Source organism: Podarcis raffonei, chromosome 11 (assembly GCF_027172205.1).
Source record: "Podarcis raffonei isolate rPodRaf1 chromosome 11, rPodRaf1.pri, whole genome shotgun sequence".
NCBI lineage: Eukaryota > Metazoa > Chordata > Lepidosauria > Squamata > Lacertidae > Podarcis > Podarcis raffonei.
Window position 1 is genome coordinate 25,291,080 of NC_070612.1, and position 24,621 is coordinate 25,315,700.

The 24,621-nt window shown below is 38.6% G+C and overlaps 1 protein-coding gene across 5 annotated transcripts in view; it reads left to right on the plus strand.

Moving 5' to 3' along the window:
• KIF2A (kinesin family member 2A) overlaps positions 1–24,621 on the plus strand; it is a 46,439-nt gene that overhangs the window by 17,910 nt on the left and 3,908 nt on the right. For 2 of the 5 annotated variants that reach the window (XM_053408586.1, XM_053408583.1), the window contains exons 3-18: positions 97–213; positions 840–894; positions 2,032–2,154; positions 3,454–3,554; positions 4,812–4,907; positions 6,102–6,156; positions 10,077–10,239; positions 12,233–12,323; positions 12,757–12,820; positions 13,733–13,824; positions 14,034–14,176; positions 15,500–15,704; positions 20,057–20,167; positions 21,724–21,791; positions 23,114–23,227; positions 23,811–23,961. In XM_053408586.1, the coding sequence (XP_053264561.1) occupies positions 97–213; positions 840–894; positions 2,032–2,154; positions 3,454–3,554; positions 4,812–4,907; positions 6,102–6,156; positions 10,077–10,239; positions 12,233–12,323; positions 12,757–12,820; positions 13,733–13,824; positions 14,034–14,176; positions 15,500–15,704; positions 20,057–20,167; positions 21,724–21,791; positions 23,114–23,227; positions 23,811–23,961 (1,749 nt within the window). The remainder of the gene's footprint in view (positions 1–96; positions 214–839; positions 895–2,031; positions 2,155–3,453; positions 3,555–4,811; positions 4,908–6,101; positions 6,157–10,076; positions 10,240–12,232; positions 12,324–12,756; positions 12,821–13,732; positions 13,825–14,033; positions 14,177–15,499; positions 15,705–20,056; positions 20,168–21,723; positions 21,792–23,113; positions 23,228–23,810; positions 23,962–24,621) is intronic. The other 3 variants (XM_053408584.1, XM_053408585.1, XM_053408588.1) reach the window with 3 other exon arrangements.

Below are 24,621 nucleotides of genomic sequence, written 5' to 3' on the forward strand. Positions count from 1 at the left end.
CATGTGGCCTGTCTTGGTTTTTGTTTTGTTTTTTGTTTTCATTAAAATGCAGGATTTATTTGTTTGCTTTGAACAATCTATCTTTCTCATATGCAGATTGACTTGGAGAGTATTTTTTCGCTTAACCCAGACCTTGCTCCTGAAGAAGATGATCCCAGCCCAGAGACCCCACCACCTCCAACACCTTCCGCTAAAGTGAACAAAATTGTGAAGGTTGGTAATATATACTGCAATGTCATTTACTCTTGTTCAGTTTGCCTGTTGCTACATGATGTTCTTTATTTCAGAATTGTAGGTTTAGTTGTTCAATGGTTTTTATAGGCAGTGCACAGAGATGAATTCTTTATTGACCTTTGCCTTTCTTCATTCCAGCAACACATTTTATATAGCACTGGTCTCCTCCATGGCCCAAGTTTTACCAGTGAGTGGGGCTGTTCACATGACATCAACTGACCTATTTTACCCATGCAGTTTGAATCAAATTGTGCAGGCAAAGTCACAGTGCTCTGTAAGCCCTGAGAATGAGCTGACCCCTTTTAGGCCCAACCATATCTTTACCTGCCTCACACCTGATTACCAATAGCTTAACATTTGCTATTTTACAGCTCATTTACCCAGTTTGAAAAGATTCATTTGCAGGCAAGCTATATATCAATTGGAAATGTAGAGTAAGTTTGCTGTTTTTCTTGGAGAAGGGTATAAAGGATTTCTGAGAATTTTGTTGACTTGCTGATGCTCCCTAATTGCTGAAGGGCTATGAATCAGCCGAGTACTTAGCCAATCTGCAGGCTTTTTTCTTTTTTTAAACTAACAAATTAATAGTGTCTGTCTTTCTCTAGAATCGAAGGACAGTGGTACCTGCTAAAGTTGAAGCTCCTACTAGAGACAACAGAGGTAAGTTACCAAGTGATTTATATCCCATTTGAAAATGCAAAAAGTAAGGTGATAAATTCCACTTTAATTGTCCAGATCTAATAGCAAAACATTTTGTCTGTGCCTTACTTCCCTGTAAGCTCATTGCCTGGTAATTTTGTTTTACATTTTACCTGCACTCAACCAGCTAGGATGTCCAGAAGTACAAAAGGAATTACTTCTTTTGTTCTTGAATTTATGCTATAGTTGGCCCGCTGTGAGAGTAAGGACCTTTCTTCTTTGTCTCTGAGTAATCTTGCAGTTGTATAGACAATTCCCGGACCACTCAGAACACATCAGCTACTGATAAGCAACCTGTCCTTTCATATCTGAGTTATTTTTGCTTCTTATTTGCAGACTTGCTTTCTATTTGGCTGATAGAGGGAACTGCAGAAGAGAACTTAAGCATTTGTTGTATTCAAGCCATTTGAGCATGACAGCAGAGGGGGCTTGAGGGAGAGAGGGAGAGAACTGCCTGGGATGAAAATCTCTTTGTAGTTCATCCCTGTCCTGTTCTTTCACTTCACTCCCACACCAACCAGAGGATTTGGTAAATACTCCTCTGCTCCACTTCCTTGATTTATCAGTTCCAGTAGCAGTATGAATATTTATACCTAGATAGGGTGTGGGACTCCTCCTACAATCTGCATTCATATGTAATATCTGGGCTGATATACAGATAATAAGACCCAACTAGTTCCTCACAAAGGTTCATGGAACATGTGATTAACTTACCACCAAGCCCTCTATTTTTCCTCCCTGATGCAACTTGTTTTGAAATATAAAGGGAGAATTGCTTCAGTAGTTCTGCTGGCCTGGAAACAACATCTACCGATGTGTCATATTGAGGGATTAATTTCATCCCCCCCACCAGCAGTCGATAATAGTTCATGTATATTCGATTCTCATATTGGTTTGTCTCATAGCATATTCACCTAAAGTACCGGTTTATGTCCTAAAAAGAGTTTTATAAAGTTTTTCTTAATTATAAATTGTTTTGGTTTTACACATTATTCTGTTGATTAACTAATCGTTCTGTTTCGAAATTGGTGCAGTTCCTTCTTTGCTGTTTATGCTCACTCTTAGTAATATTTTTGTTTTTTGTTTTGTTTTTTGCAGTGGTTGGTTCTGCACGTGCGCGGCCTACTCAGCTTCCTGAACAGTCTTCCTCTACACAACAGAATGGTAGTGTTTCAGATATATCTCCAGTTCAAGCTGCAAAAAAGGAATTTGGACCCCCTTGTATGTAAATCATGTATCAAGGATTCATTCATTTTAGGCATTACATGTACATTCTCTTGGGCAATTATATAAATTCATAAGAAGTGAGTTGTCTGCACAATGTTATGCTTACTTAGAGAAATCACAATGTGATTGTTCTTCCATCATCCTGTTGGTAACAGAGTATCTGTTAGTTCTTCAAAATAATGGCCCATTATTGAAAATTGATCAGACCTTTTATTAGGTCAAACCAAGAGAATAACATGTATGTAAGTTGGTGCCTGCTGTGTGTTGTTACATTTCCCTGTCCATATCCCTTAAACTGTGCCTGCAGAGGTGAGAGAACTACACTGAGGTAGTAGGAAGGTTAACACTGACCCCAACTTCATTGGCTTACACAGAGTTTGACTTGGTATAAGGCAAGAATGTGACTTTCCTGCAGCTCTGCTGCTGTCAAATTTATTACTCAGCCCACATCCTGGAGAAGACATGAGGGGATAGAAAACAGGCTCAAACCAGCTATGGTACAACTGTGGTGACCATTCCTGTCAACCTTGGATGAGGCAGGCAGGACAGCCCCTAAGCAGGGCTGGACCTTAAAATGACCCTCCCTTTGCCCCCCCCCGATTCCAGCCCTGTTAACCCTCATCCAAGGATCCTATAATATGCCTCCAATGCTAGTCATAAAACTGTGGCAAAAACAGAAAACATAGAAACATAATAAGCAGCTAAAATATGGTGAAGGCAGCCCCCCTGCTTTGCTAGGCCAATCATTATTGAGGGTAAAATTCCTTCCCAGTCTTGTCAATCTAATGACTAATGTATGTCCATGGCAAGGTAATCGATGAGTACTGTAAATGAGAGAGAATGGATGGGATGATGAAGTCATTGGGATTAAACTGGACCTCTTAACCTGTAGCCTGGGATTGGACAAGAAGGATGAACTTCTGTCTCTGGTTCATAGCAAAGTACTGCCTCAAACAATCTGCCAGCACAGCTAGGCATTGGGGGACCAACCAGGTGGAACAGGAGCCACAGCATGGCTGAAAGGTAACCATACTGTGTTCCACTTAGCAATGCCAGCAAGACATCAGCAATATCTTCAGCTGCCCCCACCTCACCTTGTATCAGCACAAAACGAGCTGTGTAAGTGAGGACCCAGGACTGTTCTGAAAGAAATCAAATTGCCGAAATTAAGCCCTGTTTATGCTGAACAGCTTAGGAAGTACATTAATGTAAGCACTTCTCAGTTTCAGTGGTAAAATGATTTAAAATTTGTAGTATGCATATAAAAGAAACTTGCTTTTATTCCCCTTTAAGCACGTAGAAAATCAAATTGTGTGAAAGAAGTTGAAAAGTTGCAGGAAAAACGTGAGAAGCGAAGATTACAACAGCAGGAACTTAGAGAGAAACGCGCTCAGGTTTGTTTTTATATTTTTGTTCACTTGCTAGTATTTATAATCTGTATTCTAGCAAGTTACTTCAACTAATGTTGAATTTCCTGGCTCATTAGCTAGTGCTTCCTAAGATGGTGTAGGCAATCATTACTGCATACTTGTTACGAGGATGCCATATTTGAGAAAGTGAGGTTTAAGAAGTGTTACTTAAATAGCTCTGTAAGCATCTCAGTGAGTAGAAAGTGAACACGAAGCTACAATCTTTATTTCAAAAAGTTGCTAATCTTAAGCAAATCCGTTAGCATTAATGAGTCTTGTCACAAAGCAGGAGCTTTAGAAGAACCACTTGCATAATCCTGTTGGCAGCTTGCATGTTATGTCCCCATGTATTTTCAGTCTCTTATTGACGTAATAAGAAATATTGGTACTCGAGCAACTTGATGTTGTACTGATGGTCCTAAGCTGCTGAAGATTTTTCTGTCCCTAGTTGTCAGAAATTAGCAAGGAACAAACTTTTTTGTTCCTTTTCATGAAAAAGAACTTAATACGCAGATTGTAATTTTAAAGCCTGCTGATGAAGGATGGAAGTGGGTTTTCATGTTGGGAGCAGCTGAGCACCCGGAAACACCTTACCTTTGAAGTCAGTTGGACTGCCTTTACTTATTCAGAAAAAGCCAGCTTATGTTAAAATTTGCCATCCAGTTTGAGTCCTTTAAGGCGTCTTTGAATATTTTGCATCTAAGTAAATCAAGCAGAACATGAAAGGGTCTGGAGAACCCCCAGTGCGGTGCCCAGTTGGTGTAGGGAAAGGAGGGATTGGTCCCTTCTGGACAAGAAATGCTTGTGCTGATGGAATAATCAGAAAGGTGTAATGTTGAATCCCTCCCTTATATTTTTTTGAAGAAGAAAATAGTTGATATATTTTGGGTGTTGTTGAGCAACAGAAGCACTTTTGAGTGCTCAACTTAATTAGCCAACTACAAATCCATATTAATGAGGAGCGGTTTTCAGTATCTTTGTCCAAATGATTCAAGTATACACGGAATCAAATATATTTTACCTAGGAGGGTCTGGAAAAGAGAAGGAAGCTTATGCTTTGTCGCAAGGTGAAATATTAGCAAGCATAATTTTTGCAATTCTTTTAAAAAAAGTTTGGGAAAATGTCACGAAACTGGCAAAAATGTTGTTAAATTGCAAACAAAAAGGTATCGTATCAGAAGATAATGTATGAGAGAGAACTATTCTATCTTACAAAGTTGACAGCTATTTTTCCCCTTTTAGGAAGTTGATGCTACAAATCCAAATTATGAAATTATGTGTATGATCAGAGATTTCAGGGGGAGTCTGGATTATAGACCACTGACAACTGCAGACGCAGTAAGTTTTGCTACAACTCTCACAGTGTGAGAATTTGGGAAAGTTTAAAATAGTAAATGACAGTGTGGTGTGGCCAAATAATAAACACCATATTTATTCGAGTCTAATGCGCATCTTTTTCTCTCTTTTTTGCAAAATTAAGCTGCAAAAAATTGGCTGCGCATTAGATTCTATGGTGCATTAGACTTGAGTAAAATACGCAGCTCACTTCTGGCAAGGTGCGTGTGCGGCTGTGCACTCCTCAATGGAGAGGTGGGACGGAGCCTGCACCCACTGCTGGCTAGCGGGCCCGCCTTGCCCGGCTCCTCTTCCTGCCAGACCTGCAGCCGCCTCAAAACTTTCAGCCTGTTTGTTGTAAAGAGTACACTTTTTGCTTATGCACATTACATTCGCCAGCAAGTTCTTTTTTGGTTTCAAGTTTCTGAAAACTGAGGTGCGCATTACATTCAATGGCACATTAGACTCGAGTAAATGCAGTATGTGGTGAGGCTTATATTTCAACTGTTGTACTTCCACAAGCTTTCTGGTTTTAATATGCTCTGAATTTACAAAGATATGTGTGGGTGTCATATATTTTGGTGAGCTGGGAACTGGCAGATCTCAGTCATGGCAACCTGTAATCTCAGAGGCTCGTAAATGCACCTTTGAGATTACAGTAGTTATGGCTGGAGACTGTAAGATCTTAGCTCTTTTTCTAAACCTGTTCCTGTTTGTAATAAAAGTGGCCCAGCATAATATCTGATCAAACCTTAACATGAATAATTATGCAGTTGTGGCTTGCATAACAAGTAATTCAAATAGCAACATGCAAATTTTTCCATCACTTTTCAGGTGTTTTCCAAATGGCCAGGAGAATCTGCCTAGACTACAATGATATTGAGCATAGTCCTGAAAAGCTGTAAGGAATATGTCCTGCAGTTTGAGCTTTTTGCTCTCTGGAGTATTTTATTTCAAGGTCACATGTGAGGCTTATCTCAGTATAGATACTTTTGTAACAGAGTAAACTCATTGAAATTAATGAACCTGTTAGCCATCTATTAATTTCAGTAGAACTAAGGTTGGGTATAACCTGCTGCTGAATCCTTTTCTTTTTGATCACGTACATCACTATAATTATTGAAATAAACTGTCTTTAAGTTTCTGTTTCAGAATTGGTTCAGAATTACTAACTTCATTGACTCTGTTTTTTTTAAGATTGATGAGCACAGGATATGTGTGTGTGTAAGAAAACGACCACTAAATAAAAAAGGTAGGCCTCTTTTTAATATGCAGTCTTTTATCTAGTTTCTGGGAGGTGGGTAATAACTTTATTTTATATTTGTCTTGATGCTGAGTTGATTTTTTTCAGGCTGCCCCGAAAAGTTTCCATAAGGGAGGGTGAATAAGTTTTATCAAGTGGGTACTAGGATAACCAAGCATTTGGATTCCCCCTAGAGCACATTTGGAGCCAAACTACCGATAAAAATAATGGACCATTTCTCTCTCTCTCTCTCTCTCTCTCTCTCTCTCTCTCTCTCTAATTTTGGTTTTCTGGATGTGCTTGTATAGGCTAGATTGAATCCAGGAACCTTTTTATTTGGTCATATCTAGAAGTGATGTCTCCTTTTAGCATTGCTCTGTACATATGGACATCACAATTTGTAAAGAGGGCTTGTCTTTTCAAAGATCAAGGCAACTTACACGAAAAGTACAATAATCAATGAAAAAAGGAACTCTCCCTTCCCTTCCCTTCCCTTCCCTTCCCTCCTTCCTTCCTCTCTGTAAGACCGAGTAACAATCCAGACTTCGGTAACTAGAAGGATTTCAAAAAAGTCTTCACATTCCCTCTGAAATGCCAAGAGGAAGGCAGGCCTAGACTATTTGAATTCTCTAAGTTAAATATAGTACCCCCCCTCTCAAAAGATGAAATGTTGTGGCAGTATTTTACCAAAGTGAAGGTTATTTTATTCATCCAAACCTTAAATGCCTGGTTCTATGTAAGTAACGCTTCTGTTCAAAGAAACACCTAGTTTATTTAGAAGCTTCTAATGTCCCCATAACTAAATTAGGTATTAGTGTAAATGCTGAAATTGTGATGGAATTTCTCTGGGGAGGGGAGTGCTTGGGAATTATGTAATGAGATGGTTACATAATGTTCCATTTGAGTGTCTTGTGAAGAGCAATGATGCATTAAATATTATGATGCTAGCAGCTCTGTAGAGCGTATTTAGCTATAACTTAAGTTCTAGGCATATTTGGCTTTCTTCATGCAGGTCCTTGAGCATCACTTTGAATATCATGGTATTATGGTTTGGAATTTAAAATTTGGGGGCTGGTTAATATTAGTCCATGATTAATCAGACACTCCCTCCTCTCCCATCAGTCTGTCCAGGTCCTAACCTGCAGTCATTGCCAACATGCAGTTCTAGGGCTCAGACACGTCTGGAGTATCAAGAAAATAGGGAGACTGTCCCACATAATTTGATAACCTGTTAATCAAGGCAGTGCCAATGCCAAAGCCAACCAAATAATGAGGGAGAAGAATGCATCTTTCTGATTTCTCACAGGAGCTGGCAAGAGTAGGAGAAGAGTTGATGTATCTTCCCCCAACTGTAATGGGGCTTATCTATCTATCATCTATCTATCTATCTATCATCTATCTATCTATCTATCTATCTATCTATCATCTATCTATCTATGGGGCTTATCTATAGTTGCCTTTCCTCTGCGCTTTCTGAGTACCCTTTTTTTCTTTTTGCTCTGGAGCTTTACCTGGAAGAAACTTGCTCTTTATATCTCAATTGGAGCAAATGGCAATCTGCTGAAAACCCAAATTGCTGCTTTCTCAAATTTGGCTTTAAAGGGTGGGTTTTCGTGGGGAGAGCTCTGGAGCACAGAATACAAAAGGGGAGCACTCTGCCATGGAGCTTTAAAACATGGACCTGTGTCTGAAAGAGTAGGGAAAACAGCAGAGCAAAAGGCAAGTGTGGATAAGCTCATAAGAGATACGAGATGGGGGAGAGCACTTGCACAGGTTGCTGAACGCTTCCAAGACTAGGAAGGCAGGGCTGAACAGGAAACATTCTGGAGCTTAGCTTATTCTGTCGGAAACCGAATCCAGGTGGTAGATGGATGACAACAGGCCAATTTCCCCTTCTAGTACTAAGATAACTTTGGAATTATCATGGTCTCACTATGTGTAATCAGGATGATCTCACACCTCCCATAGATTTCTGTATGGCCTCAGTTGAGTTCACGACCAACTGTGTCTGCTCCTTACCTGGGAAAAAGCTGGGTGGAAGTAATAAAGTGCTGCTGATGCTTTCAGAGGGTGGTGATGGGGATTCCTCCATATCTATACGGCAGTTGTCAAGGCCATCTTGGTAGTTTCCATTCCTACTTTGGCTCTTTCTCTACCCTTTTCTCCTTTGTATTCCTCAGATGGGGGAAGGGAAGTAGCCTGCTTTTCTCCTCAGCTCTCTGACTCATATCTGAAGACAGAGGGTCTGTGACAGCTTCCCTTTGATGTGCTGTGCAGTCCATTGATGTGGAAGTTGCCCTACTTCTCTGCCCTTCAGTTCAGAATGAGTGTAACCATCCTGTGGTTATATAGGATGTTACACATTGACTATATCACAGAACTGTTGGAGCCTACTGTCTTTCAGTCACCGGATTGTAATGTAGATTTTATTAGGAATGTAGGCTGTATTCGACCAGTTGATGTATTAATCAACTGAAATCTAATTAGTCGTAGCCATTTACACACACACACACACACACACACACACACACACACTCACACTCTTATTGCCCTTCACTGTAAGGTCCCAGGGAAGGATACAACATTACAAAAAAATTAAAACAACCCATAAGTATAAAAACAAGGTGGGTCAAAAAACCATACACCTCAGGTGTCAAAAGTTAGGGCCTTCAGATTTGCAGCTGGTCCCCATATAGGATTTGATAAGATTTCATTTTCTCTGTCCTCACCAGGTTTGATTGGGTGAAGTATTACAAGACAATTTATTGAGGAGGTTTGGTGCTATAATAAAAGTTTATTTAATCAACTTTTCCAGAATTTTCACCTGGGCATTCTAGTTTTTAAAGTGAAACATGAAATGTGAGAGTCTTTAACTCTCCGAACTTAAAAATATAATTCACTCAGTGTTGTAAAACCTGAAGTTCCAGCTTTATTCTGAAGGTCTGAGTGACTAAGAATACCCTTAATGTTTTCATTTACAATGTAATGAGATTCATTGTAATCTTCCTAGGAGACAGATCACAGTCTGTTTATCCTGTTTGTATAACCAATATTAGCTAAATTAAACTATAGGGAGATGTGTGTCTCTGTTGAGTTTTGGCATGATACTTAAGATGTTTAAAAGTTGTGAATTTGTGTGTTCAGATAATATTTTTTTAAAAAGAACAAAATTGGGGTCTAATGGACCTTGAAGTATAGACAGGTCTGTAATATAGTGTGCCCTAAGAACAATCTATTGAGTTTTTTCTTTCGAGTAATATTTTTCTGTGTTTCACTTGCAAATATAGGGCAGAAATTTCCATTTTATTTTCCTGCCACATGGTTACAACACTTCTCTCAAAGCTAAACTTTGGTTGCTTTCCAGTAACTGGGTGGTTAGGTGAAAGGTCAGAATCAAAACACTTCAATGTAGAGCTCTTTGTATGAGAAACCTCAATATATTCTGATTTCTGTCCTGAGGGGTTTTTCCCCCTCACAGAAATAGGACACATTAATGCATTTGACTGTACATACAAAGCACCTTTTGTTTGCATGTCTCTTGGAACATTGGGCTTTGTGTATGTTGTTGCTGACTCAGGCATTTCATACAATTAACAATAGCTAATATTAATGAATGCACAAACTGATGAAATCAAGTTGGCTATCTCCTGTTCCCTTGAAGATGGGTAATGATTTCTTTATGTACTGTTCTTGCAACAAGCTATTTATGCATGCAGATTAAAAAAACAACTAGACTGAAGATGATTCTAGTTTAAACTGAACAGCCTGGAAATACATGTACATATGTATTTTTTTTTCTTCCAAAGATGCACATTATAGTATTACCAGATTCACATAAATTGCTTTGAAAAGATGTATGACTAATGTCTCAATTAATTGTGAAGTTTGCGTATCCAAAAAAATTAATTCACATTTAATTGCTTTTTTAGAAACTGTAATGAAAGATCTTGATGTAATAACAATCCCTAGCAAAGATGTTGTGATGGTACATGAACCCAAACAAAAGGTAGATTTAACACGGTACTTAGAAAACCAAACTTTCCGCTTTGACTATGCCTTTGATGACAGCGCTCCTAATGAAATGGTGTACAGGTATGTGTTCCTTGTCCCCATTTTGAAGTTTGTTGCTGTTTTCTCCTGTCAGTAAGCTGATGTTCTGTTTAACTTGGATTCCTGTGTGTTGTTACTGCAATTCCTATGTGTTTGTCTCTTTTTCCACTTCGTCCTCCCAAAAGGGCATATTTTCCTAGCCACAGTTATATTTAAACTGTAATAGCTTTATCCAGTGTGAGTGTTTTTGTGTCACTGTACTGGGCTTCCCGCTTCTATTGTGCTTAGGTCCTTCCCACTTTTGGAGGCAGAAGATAATTACACAAAGGGGTTAAGACCTCATTTGGAACCTGAGAGGCAGCTCATACTTGAAAGATCTGGGCAGAAGAAAAACAGACTCTGCTAGGGGTTTCTTGAGGAGCTGCTAGTATTTTTCCAGAGTCAGACAGCCAAGAATAAGTCTGGAAATATTCTCTAATGCTACTTCTCTTAAGCTAGTTTGAAAGGAAGGAAAGTCCTGAAAAATGTGTGAATGGGAGGGAGTAGGTGGCAGAAAGAAAGAAGAAAGAGTTAGTTCCGCCTACTTATGACTGCCATCCTGCCTGCTGCTTGGTATGCAGCCCCTGACAGATTACCCACAAGTCAATGCAGCTCTTGGCAGAAACGGCTGCCCATCTCTGCTCTTCGTGGTACAGTTTGAATATGAGTCTCCTTCTAGGACCAGGAGGATCCACAGTTCCACTCCTGCAATTAGTACAGAGAATACAGAAATGTTCAGAAGCTCCAGGTCAGCACTGCAGAGCAAAAGGACTCTGTGTGCATCATTTTAGGTCAATAGGGAGTGCTTGTTTCTCTAGAACGGGGGTGGGCAACCTTTAGCTCAGGGGTCAACCAACTTTTTCAGCAGGGGGCCGGTCCACTGTCCCTCAGACCTTGTGGGGGGCCAGACTATATTTTTTTGGAGGGGGGATGAATGAATTCCTATGCCCCACAAATAACCCAGAGATGCATTTTAAATAACAGGACACATTCTACTCATGTAAAAATATCAGGCAGGCCCCACAAATAACCCAGAGATGCATTTTAAATAAAAGGACACATTCTACTCATGTAAAAACACGCTGATTCCCAGACTGTTCGCGGGCCGGATTTAGAAGGTGATTGGGCTGGATCTGGCCCATGGGTCTTAGTTTGCCTACCCATGCTTTAGCCTATAAGCCAGTCTTTGGGGGAGGTCTGATTTGGCCCACAAGGCCATATATCAGTTATCTTCACTTGGGACGTCAGCTGATTGAAGGCAGGATTCAATACCTCATTAGCTGTGAGTGTCTGTTGCCAGGAGGGGACAGGTGTCTACAGTCAACACAACAAGATTTATCTGTCTGTTCGCTGGCGGATAAGTGGGGGTTTAATTCTGCCAAAGAAAACCTGTAAAATGCAAGCAGCTTCTTTGCAGTTTCTGTAGTAGTGGTGACTGGGGCGGGCAGCAAAGGGGGGAAAGGCGAGTTGTTTGCTTTGGCCTACCCATCTCTGCTGTTGGAAGTGTGAGAAAGAAGCCTGCAGAAAAGAAGTTATGGGAATGGAGGATGACCTAAAGACTTCCTTTGGACTTCTGAAAGCATTATTTAGAAGGCAGAAAATAAGATCTGACTGCTGCTGAATCCAAAGTTGAAAGTAATTTGTGTCAAAGTACCCTACTACTCATTTTTTGGTCTAAACTGCAACAGACATTTTCAAAGATGGCTTTTGATGTTTTTGCTTGGATGGGGTTATACAAGCTTTATTTCTTACGTAAAGTTTTAAAAAGGTATTATACTAGGCACTCTTGGAAATCCATTTCAGTCACGGGTTTAGGCCTGGTTTTGGCACAGAAACTGCTTTGGCTAGTTAGCTTTTGTTCTTGTTTCTGTTATGTATTTTGTGTTTTTATCATGTATTTTATGCTCTGAACCACCCTGAGATGTAAGGATGAAGGGTGGTATACATATTTTAAAAATAATATAATAACTATGTTTCTTTTATTTCTGTGCTAAAGGTTTACTGCAAGACCACTAGTAGAAACAATATTTGAAAGAGGAATGGCTACATGTTTTGCTTATGGACAAACAGGCAGTGGAAAGACCCATGTAAGTATTTCTGGTGAGCGATACATGCTATTGAAGTGCTTTTATTATAACCTGATAACTTTGAATGTGTTAGCAACATAATTGACTCTCTTAAGGGCAAACGCCTCTTAGGGACTGGTCATACACTGTAAAATTTTGTCCCAGGTCCCACTTATGAACCTACTTTTTGGAACTTTAAAGGCTGCTTGCCGACAAACTTCATTAGAGTTAGAAACACACACATATACATTCTCAGAGTGTCCACTGTTCCCGTCACTACAAAATGCTAAAGTAATCTGTGTCTTAAGGGAGCAAATCCAGTTGTTTTTACACAAAGCAGTGGGTCTTCTCAATGAAAGTAGTTATTCATGCATGACCCTTGATAATGAGTATGTGATGTTTGATAGTTGCTGTTTTCGTGCTGTTTATTTTATTGTATTATATTTGTCTTTAGACAATGGGTGGTGATTTTTCGGGAAAGAACCAAGACTGTTCAAAAGGAATTTATGCACTAGCAGGTATGTCCTTTGTCTTTGAGCTTGATACAAAAGAGTCTGTATCCTGTATGTATAGCTATACACTTTATGGTATTTGGGTACCACTTAACACCTGAGATTGAGAGATGTAATACTATTCACTAAATGCATGGTTAAGTTGGAAGTTGGACCTGCGTGAAACTGCAGGCAGAAGGAAACTGTCAGCAGGGGACTTGCCTGCTTCTTCACCCCATTGCAGCTTTCTGTAGTCCCAAAAAGTTGTTTCTGGGGGCCAGGGCAGCCTGTGGATTGGGGTGTGAAGGGATGTTGGGTAAAAGGAAGTCACTGAAAATGGGTCCAAAACATCTTGCAAGAGCAGTATCCCTCACGCAAGGTGCTTCTGTTCTATTTTGACAGTTCCTCTTGCACCCCATCCCACTTTGTTCTGGAGACTCCTCTAACCATCAGAAGTAGCTTTTCTGGAGTTACTATAGTAACAGAGGGTTATTATGGGAGAGGGGTGGTGGGGAAGCCTCCTTTCATGTACCGTACTTTCTTGGAAAGCTTATAGTCTAACATTCTAGCTTCCATCCTGTGAATCTCTTTGCATTTTATTAGCTTCTCTCCAAAACAAATGCTGTGAATTTTATCTGTAAATTTATGGCCTATTGTACAGGGTTCTTGCTTGCATTACAGAAAGCTAGTGTATGTGATGCATGTTAAACACGTGAAAACACTATACAAATGCTCCTTTTTTATGACTAGCCACATGGAACAATCCATGCTACTATGTGAACATTTGTCATGGATGCTTTAGTTGAAATTCTTGCATTATAGGGGGTTGAATAGATGACCATCAAGGCCCCTTCCAACTCTACAGTTCTGTGATTCGAACAGCTGTACATTTAACATTTTTTCTGTCACTTAGTCGATATCTTTTTCATCTATTCACAGCTAGAGATGTCTTTTTAATGTTGAAGAAACCAAACTATAAGAAACTAGAACTTCAAGTATATGCAACATTTTTTGAAATTTATAGTGGAAAGGTATGTGATACATACACATATATCTATTTTAGAATAAAAGTCTTATCTAGCAAAGCTTATTTTGTCGGGAGTTCTGAGTTTTCGTCTCTGTATTTAGATCTCTTTGTTTTGCATGGCTGTTTTGTCAGACAGGACTAAAGTAATGTTCTAAAAACCCCTAAATAAAACAACATCTCTTCTCCCTCTCTTTCCCCTGCTCCCTGCATAAGGTTTTTGACTTATTGAACAGGAAGACGAAATTGAGAGTTTTAGAAGATGGTAAACAGCAAGTCCAGGTGGTGGGATTACAGGAACGAGAAGTTAAATGTGTTGAAGATGTACTCAAGCTTATTGAAATAGGCAACAGTTGCAGGTAGGATTTTTATTTTATTTTATTTTATTTTTTAAAAAAACAACCTGGGAGTTTACTTGCCAGAAGGAAAACTCCTGTTCTGTAATACCTACTGAGAGAAATAGAACATTTGTGTGTGTGTGCGTGTGTGTGTGTGTTTGTTTGTTTTAGGAGCAGTGTTGATTTGTGTTGTCAGCTTACTGTCTTAATGTTTTGCTAATTTATTGACATATTGTTACATTTATTACATCTGGGTTTCCAACTAAGACTGTAACATTCAAGTTCAGGCTTAAAAGAAGTTATAACTAGCACTTGCGTAGCTATAACTACACTTGCCCCTTCAGTCTGTGTGTTCCAATGCTGATTTTTAACCCTGGTCTGACTAGCTCATATTGTAAGGTCCAATTTCCCCTTGTGCTGATGTGGTTGTAAGGTTCAAGAAACATATTGACGCATGTAGTGGGAATGTAACTAAGTACACATGTTCTGGAAGGAGGTTGTAACAGAGATTGGTATTATTGTTGCCAAACAGGGGTCCTTGGATGCTAAGTTACGTCTCTTACCTATTTTTGATTTTGATGACACCTTACTCAACACCTTTTTCTATATGTGTTGGTTGCCGCTTGTCTAGTGATCGCTCAAGGATGGAAGGGCACATCTTGTTATTCTACCGATCTATGGTTTTAAAAAGTAGTGTTCATTGCCTTTTTTTGAAAAAAGTGACTCATAAAATATGTGCCACCATGAGTGATTTGGACTTCTCTGACTTTGCTTCAGCTTGGGGGCTGTTTGTGACTTAACATGACCAAACAATCTCATGGTTGGCACATTTCCACTAAATATAAGTATTTGGCAATAATCATGATGATTTAATATGTTTGGTATTAGTATGAACCCTGTATTCCACTATGGAATTTATTTTATGCTACTCCTTCTTTTTCAAACTTTCTGTGATTATTATGATTATTATTTTATTATTTTGTAATTTTATTTTTATGACTGTTTTTATTCTTTCTTTTAGCTTGATGCTTCATTTTTGTTTACTGTAAAATAAAAATAACTAATACTTGCTTCTAAAATGTAAAAATATTATTAAGTGAATTGAAACAAACGTGGTTCAATGAGTGGTATAAGAGGAAAATACAGATGCTCTTCTACCTCAGTTCATGCCATAGTTGAAGATAGAGAGTAATTGGCATATGTGTACTGCAAATGAGCCCCTTGTTTGTTTTGTATTAGAATAGAACCTAAAGTGTGCTTTAAACTATCAACAGATAGTGTAAGCATGACAAGCCTTGTGGTGATGTGTAATTCAATTGCGTCTCTCTCCTCCCTTTGCTACAGAACATCTGGTCAGACATCTGCAAATGCACACTCATCTCGAAGCCATGCAGTGTTTCAGATCATCCTCAGGAGGAAAGGGAAGCTGCATGGTAAATTTTCATTGATTGACTTGGCTGGAAACGAAAGAGGAGCCGACACTTCCAGTGCCGATAGGCAAACACGACTGGAAGGTGCTGAAATTAACAAGAGCCTTTTAGCACTTAAGGTAAAAAAAAAAATGCCTCTTGTATTTGTACCAAAGACCCTCCAGTTTTCCATATTGCAGCAAATGCAGAAACTTCTGAAGGTGATATTTGCCTTCCATGTTTAATATGTGTGTTGTTATATTTGTACATTCAAAGAGCTCTGAGCAGTACTTTGTGTTTGATTTGTGAGCTAGGTTAAGCTGCAGGAGACTGATTTACTCAAAGCCAAACACCTAGTTTGCTTCCTAGCTTAGTGATTTACTCCTGGCCCTCCCACATTCAAGCTACTGAAATATACGATGCTGAAAATGTTCATAAGGTTAGGTAGCTTTGTAGACCTCTGCCTATACTCATACATGGTTTGTGATTTATGATAAGAATCTTGGACTGTTCAAGAATTGCAATAGGTAGGAGTCAAGTCCTCTAGCAGCTGGTGGTGAGGCACAGACTGAAACTGTGGTGTCGGACCACAATGTGGAGGGCTTGCTCAGCAATAGTAGGAAGCCAGAACTGTTAAGCTGATATAGGCCAGGGTCTGAACATAAAGCTTGGTACCACTCAAATGTTGTTGGACTACGCTTTCCATTAGCTCCAGCCAGCATGGGCTGTGGTTAGGAATGGTGGAGGTTGTAGTTCACAACATTTGGAGGGTATCAGGTTTTGGAAGGGCTGCACTTGGGTGCTAGCTTGGGGCTTTTGATGCTATCTGTCCATTGTTTCTGGTAAAAGACTATGGTCTCTTTGGGTAGTTGACTCTACATGTGTATACACATGTCCATGTGTGTGTGTATGGAAGTGGTATGGGAATGCTCCCATACATACTACATCTCTTTCCCTCCCTTTAGTCTGCAGGTATTTATTGATAATATTTATTTCTGGAAAAAAATTATCCTGCCATTTCAGTGTTGTACAAACTTACCATTTTTGTCAATGTACGTAGATTTTCTGTGTGCGTAAACCAGCTGTTGCTTTTCTCTCTCAAAGAAAATCCTGTATTGGTCTTCTAGTTTTGGACACTAGATATGTATCAACCCTAGGGAAATGTCAAAATGTAGGATGAGCCATCACTATAGCATGGAAGGAGGCAGGGAGAGCAAATAGGTGCAGCTGTGCTGTAAGTTTTCTAGGGAGTAATATATGCATAAAAACGTGGTTCTAAGTTTATGGTTGTGTAATTAACACAATTGTGCATGGGAGAGAGACAGATGAACAGTGTGGACTTTGCCTCTGTTTTGGTTTATTGTGCATATTTGGTATGATTACAAAACACACTGATACATACTGCATAACTAATATTAAACAATACAGTGAAGACCCTTGTGACACTTTAAAGACTAACAGATTTGTTGCAATGTAAGCTTTTGTAGACCAGACTGCCCTTTTGGGGGAATACTCTGGTCCAGGAAATATTATGCCACATTTGTCAGTCATCACAGGTATTTGTTTTTATTGCAACAAGCTAACACAGTTAGTCCTCTAGAAATAGTTACTTGATAATACAGTTGGCCTCAGACATGCCTAATTTGACTAACCAAGGAATAAAAAAGAGCTTACACTGATTTGTGCTAACAAAATACAACCAGTGCATGGCTTCACTGTGAGAACAGGTTGTTTTTTAGACAGGGCAACTTGCAATTAGCACAGAATATATACCTAATGGAGACACACCAAAATGTCTTATCCTTCTTTATAATCCTATTCCTTGTTTTGCCCTTTCTTCTTTTAACATTTTGCAGCTAGATTCAGTGAATAAATTGGATCTGAACACAAACAACAGCTTCCTCCAAGAAAGGCCAAATTTTAAAGCTCTTGAAATTTAGTCTCACGCATTTCCTCCTTATCTGTAATGTAGCTATTTTGCCAGTATGCACTTCTGCAGTTTGTGTAGCATGCTGAAAGATTTAATTCCACATTAAATATCTGTAATGTACATATTTGTATTTATGTGCATTGCAAATTCAGTGCATGGAAAGTATCCAGATTTCGTGTTTATTTTTACTTAACTGCTGTGAACTGTTTTGCTGTTGCTCTGCTTTGTTTGTCATCTTCTAAATGTCATTAATTATATAGGGGAGCAAGAATAAGCAAGCAGCTACAGATGTTCCAAATTACTGTTGTCAGGAATAAATGGAATATTTCTAACCGAACTACTTAATCTTCATTTTCTGACAGTCTTTGTATCTTGAGAAAACTGAAGGAGTTGAAAATCCTCCAGTTCATTTGTCAAAACATTTCAATGCTTTTGAAATGTGGGCTTTGCCCCATTAGAAGTTGTCTGCGATGAGTTTCCTATTGTTGAAATATTTCAGAATCTGTTTACTGTAACCAAATAAGGGTTGCATAGTCAAATACTTACCAGTATTACTAGTGAAGAAAGAAGAATTATTTAAAAGTCATATTGTATTGCTGTTTCATAAACCATGTCCTCTTCTGGGATTTGATAATTAATCCTAAATGGAATGTACAGTCACACCTCTAGTTGCGTTAGGTTCATGTTGCAAATTTTCGGGTTGCAAACGTGGCAAACCTGGAAGTGGATACATGCAGAAGCGTTCTGCGCATTTCGTGCATGCGCAGGAGCTCTCTATTGCATCACATTCATGCGCAGAAGTGGCACTCTACTTATGGACTTTTCGGGGTGCAAACAGAACCCCAGAATGTATTGCGCCTGTAAGTAGATGTACCACTGTAGTGTAAATGGCTGTAGCTCCATGATAGAGCATCTCCTTTGTGACCAGAAGGTTTCAGGTTCAGTCCCTGGCATATCCAGGTAGGTTTGGGAAATACTTCCTGCCTGAAATCCGGGAGAATCACTGCTTGTCAGTTTATATCGTACCAGATGCATTGTTGGTGTGTTGGACTGGTGCCAAGTTTATTGTGTCCTAAATGATCTTTAGTCTCTTACTGCAGCCTGCCTGCCTTATTGACCAAGCATTGAGGAGAGTGAGTCCATTGAGGTGCTGATACTGTCTGGGTCCCCTGGCTGTTACCCTCCATCTCATTATAGCCTCTATGATTGGCTGTATAATTCCATGCCTATTTTATGTGAGGTTCCTTGTGAAACACAGCTGTGGAACTGGGGAGCCCTCAGTCACTAGCTGGAGCAGAAAGATATGAGAGGGGGAAGGCAGAACCTTTTAAGTTGGTTAGATGGGCTTGGATGGGTATGAAGTCGTCCAGTGATGCCTTTTGAATAGGGTTTTTTGGGATTAAAGGGCCATTATTTCCAGGTCATTGAGCAGGATTGAAGGCCTATCCTGACCAAGGCAATGATTCCATTGAAATAGCCCAGGCATAGACAAACTCAGGCCTTCAGATGTTTTGGAACTACAACTCCCATCATCCCTAGCTAACAGGACCAGTGGTCAGGGATGATGGGAATTGTGGTCCCAAAACATCGGGAGGGCCGCGTTTGCCTATGCCTGAAATAGCCCTTTGTAAAAAGTTTTGAAAACCATGACACAAAACTAGTCTGGTGTTCAAGCAATTTTATTTTTATTTAACTTTAGAAAATGTTCATACATTTTCCTTTAAAAGTATTTTACTTTAGAGTGAAATAGCCAAAAATAAAAATTATTAGGTGAGGATAAAATGAATTAGTTTTTCATTTCATGGTTTGTTGCTCTATTAACATAAGCACTGTCTGCTGGATCAGACTAGTAGTGCTTTTAGTCTAGCATTCTGTTCCCACGGTGGCCAACCAGATGCTTATGGTTTCCCACAAACAGGATCCAAGAGCAAGAGCCTTCTCCCCTCCTGTAGTTTCTAGCCTTTGGTATTAAACCCTAGAGAATTAGAGCAGTGTTGGTAAGAACCTAACTAGCATAGAAAACCCTTGTGAGACACAGTGGACACCCATTTCCCTTGGTTTACATTCTATACACAAAGAAACTATTAGCCTGGAGGATTTTTTAAAATCTTTCTTTCTAAGCTGAGTACTGACCTAAAGATGTTTTTTTTACAGAATGCTGAACAGCACCTACAATAACAAACACTGTCGTTTTAAGTGCTTTCTTCCTTAATCTCTGATACAAGTAACTTGTCTAGTGCTGCAAGGCTCCATAAGTAGTGAAGAACAGTAGCAATTAAAAGAACTTGCCTATAGCTCAATTTGCCCATGAGCGTCTAGAGTTAATATTGTGCTCAGACTTAAAACACAAACTCTAGCAATGCCTAATTACAGTGCTACAGTGGGGTTGAGGTTTATTTGCATTTTTCTTAATTAGAAATACTGAAAACTGATGTAATATTTTAAGACTGGCTTAAACAAGAGCAACATGTTTATTTATCTGGTTTTGTTGATTGCACTTGTATTAATATTTTTGCATGTGTCCTGTGGAGCAAGAAAACATAAACATGTTTACTCTTACAGGAGTGCATCAGAGCCTTAGGCCGAAATAAGCCTCATACTCCATTCAGAGCGAGTAAACTTACTCAGGTCCTAAGAGATTCATTCATAGGAGAAAACTCTCGTACCTGTATGGTAAGTTTAGTGTGTTGCATTGCTGTAGAAAACAACAACAATCTATTAGTAGTAGATCAACTTAAATACACCATAGGCCACATACAAAAGGGATGGAAAACCCTGTATTCTCAGGTGGCACTCTGATCTTTAGATAGCAATCCTTAGCTGGAAGTCAGTACTGCTTCACAACCAGACCCATTGGTTCTCTCCTGATTATTTCCTTGGTCTTAAGCAGTGCTTTTTTTCTTTAAAAATGTTTAGGGGTGCTCCCATTTTGACTCAAAAAAATCACCATTTTATAGTTCAAATTGGGAAAAATAAAGACAGTAAATGGACAAAAGTAGAAAGATTCACAAAATGTTTAGGGGTATGCGCACTCCTACGTACCCCCATAAAAAAGCACTGGTCTTAAGACTTGGATTTTAAAATACCATAAGAGATGTTTATAACCAGTGTGATCTTTCCCTTTAGGGCAATTTGAAGATGGCTTCTTGATATGCTCAAATTTCATAATATGATTCCAAAAGCTACTTATCAGAATTAAGTTTCTTCTATGGGAAGTGTTTATAGTCCTTAAGATTCCAACAGATTCCATATGTTGTTTTTGGTAGGTTCTGTTGGAATAACCTATTAGTCAATGCCATTTTATTTGTGGAAAAGGTACTTGTGGAGGTTATTCTGCCCTGCATATCCTATTTCCAAATATGCCTTGTGCAAATTACTCTCCTGGTTACTTGTACATAGAGTAATACTGTTCAATCCAGCCCAATTTTGCATATATATTTGTGACTGAGACAGTGGGGTTAGAAAGACTGTGGTTGCCCCTTATGTTTTACAGCAGTGAGACTACCAAGTGTCATGTGAAATTCATATGGAAGACACTAACTTGGACACCTGAACTTTAATTTTTCAATATTCTATATCCAAAGTTAGTTAACGATTTTGTGTATGGTACTGACTGCCGTGTTGAAACTCAACTATACATTTTATTTAAATTGTAAAAGTTTGTGACTGTATTTATTTTGTTCCTGTTTTTGATAGTATTGTTATGGCAACTTGAATAACTAGGCCCTGTTTGTTTAAAACAAAATAAAGATGGCTGCCCATGCTATCTTACCTTCACCATTTTGATTATTCTGATTTAGAATTAATGCTATCTTCTTTCTCAAGGGCCACCAAATGGTAAGAGGTGAAGAAGTAAGTCAAGAAATAATAATTAAAGTGGAGACAAGTATTTATGTTTATTGCATATATCAATATCTGCTGGAAAGCAGTACTTTTCCCTAATTAGACTGGGTGGTGAAGGAGAGATTGGAAATATAATGTATTAGAAAGATACCATATTGTACGGATAGGTGCTCTAAAATGTGGATTCATTTAAAACTGAATATATGTTAAACACATAATATGCATCACTTGGATATCAAGTGCTTACTTGAACACAATACTTAATATTTTCAGTGTGCATAAATTTAATAAATATTTCCTTCTTTTAAGTAGTAATGCAGATTTGTGCATATGCTCTTGACTGTTGTTGTCCTTGAAAAATAACTTTTTATATCCTTTCCTCCCAGATTGCTACTATTTCTCCAGGGATGGCATCTTGTGAAAATACTCTAAACACACTAAGATATGCGAACAGGTATGAGAATTTATATTTATATATTTGCATTCCCTAGCAGTGTTCGAAACCTAGAAGTCTTTTTTCAGGTTTCAGCTTCCTCATACTTTCTGAATTGCTATGAGGAACTACATTTATACCAGTATGGTTCACAGTTGAAGATGGCTGGCCTAACCTTATGCAGAAGGTCTGAAGTGGAGTTGAAAACAGGTTCTCTCACCTCAAATTTCCAGATTACAGCTGAGCATCATCTCAGTTTGATTAATCTATCCTTTCAGTCTGGAAACAGGAGTATAGGTCTTGAAGTTATGACAGTTATAGTGTAGAGTGCATTAGTGAGCAAATATCTGTAGGTGTCCTATAAATATAGCAACAAGCAGACTAAAATAAAAACCTATTTTTTAGTTAGGCTGGCATTTTAACTGAATTCTGATGTTAGTTTAAGCCAATTATTATTTTCATTGTGTTGCATTTCTTGCAAACAGCTTACAGACATTTATAACCAAGCATTATATAAATTGCTCAAATAAATAATAATTTAAAAGGCAGTAATAATTATTTATAATAATGCTACTGATATATGTTTAGCATGTCTTTCTCTAAGGCAGCAGTGAATATCTGACCCTTAAATGCTGGGTTGTTTTTTGTTTTTTTAAAATCACTTCTTCCAAAAGAAGAGCAGTTTACCTCTGGATCAGTCCTTGGATGAAATAACTGCAAATGTCAGTTCTTTGTGACAGGGTAGACATGTTGTGATGTTCACCAAGACACTGGGCTTATATAGAAATACTGGTTTCTTTGACATGTCTTATAAATGTTCATGGAATTTGCTTATGTAATACACAATTTAGCTAATATACAAGTCTTTGTTTTTAATATACCACATTCTGAGCATTTATATTAATAGTGGGAGACTTCTATGAATGAGCTGCATGACCACATAGTTCGTAAAGTGTATGATTAGAATAATACTAAGACCTGGGTCAAAATAGTCTGCTAAAGCTGATTTGTTTTTGTTCCTGAAGTTGTACAAAGTAAGCTTAGTTTCGTGGCAACCCGTATGGTGCATTCCTGGGAATGTTGAACCTGGAACAATCTCCTTGCATTCCACCCAGCTCCATTCCACTCAGCTGTTGAAGGATGACCTTGCTTAAGCCAACATCCTTTGACTTCAGTTTCCCATCTTGTAGTAATGACTATTTTCTCTTGGAGGATTTGCCAAGGTTTATTTGTGCCCTAGCAAGCGTGTTGCATAACTGACTGATTAAATATTAGAGGTTGTGATTTCATTGTCCTTACAAGAACACTTTCTTTTAATTTGCTGCTGTATCTTGCTGCTGCAGAGTAAAGGAATTTGGAATTAGTCCTTCGGACATTCCCTTCTCACAGGGTAGTGGCAGTCGCTCTGATCTCTCTCCTTCCTATGAGTATGACGACTTTTCTCCTTCGATCACCAGGTCTACTTCATTCTTTACATGGACTCTCTATTTTCTTTTAGTGTTTTTCCCCCCTCTTCAGCTGTGTAATTTTACAGACAAACCTTCACCTACTTTCCCTGTCTTGAGTCATCACCGCCTTTTTGTTTCCATTTTGTTTGACAGGTGGTGACACTGCATGGCCTGCAACTCATTTTCCCAATTATTATTCATCTTTTCTTCTTTTCAAACATTTCATGCCCAAGCTTGTTATTTCCCCTCATGTGTAAGATAGTGGTGATGTCAACTTTTGTAGTACTAGCAATTCTACATCTGAATAATTGAAGTGGAACGCTGATTCACTTTTAAATGCATGTGAAATAATTATAGTATAAAATAATAAATGATTCAAACTCTTACATGAGCACAATGTTTAATATTGTAATCAAGTATATTGTGTTTGACTCCTCATATTAAGGGTACACTCCTATTAAGGATACATTCATTCATGATGTTGACATCACCATTATTTATGTGAATTGCCTGTGAATTGATGAAGGGGCTTTTTTTCTGTACTAAATGAATGGTACTCATTTTAAAATGAACACCTTCTTTGCAACTGTAGAGTAAAGGAACTGACAGTTGATCCCACTGGTGCTGGTGATATCCGTCCAATCGTTCATCATGCTCCAAACCAGATTGATGACTTGGAGGCACAGTGGGGTGTTGGAAGTTCACCTCAGAGAGATGATCTCAAACTACTTTGTGAACAAAATGTGAGTATCTGGCAAACCTCAGTGGCTCTTATTGCAGTAGAAATGCAATGCAAACATTTAGTCAATTAGTATATGTATATAAAGTTGCTTGGTGTGTTGTAAGGATAGTCTAGACTCTTTCCCTACTAAATAAAAACTGAAACTAATCATATGTTGCATACATTATTCTCCTGCATTATAGTGTGTTGACAGAAATGTCTTTCTAGATTTTGTTTCAGGTTTTGGAGGGGGCAGATATAACCAGCCAAACATGACTCTTAAGAGCATTCAGGATAGCTTATATGCATAGCAATAAAATGAATATAAACAAGTAGGAAACAACCATTTATACTCTCAATTTTGTTCATACGCTCAACTTTAATAAACCACTATCATGTTATCCTCAGACATTACCTTCTAAACTTTAAAAAACCCAACTTCTCATGCTTTGCCCTCCTAAGCAAGGTGATCACAACCTTCTGACTATACACTTCCATGTTTCTATATTTGAAATGAGAAACCAATATATCCTTAGTGAGATGGGGCTCCCTGTCTTGGGCTGCTTTCTGGGGGTTTTCCTGTTGTGTCTCTCACAGCTACAATGAACCTACCATTAAAATTATGGACTGGTCATTTCTTCGTCAGAGGGCAAACGGGAAAATTTAGAAAGGGATCAAATAC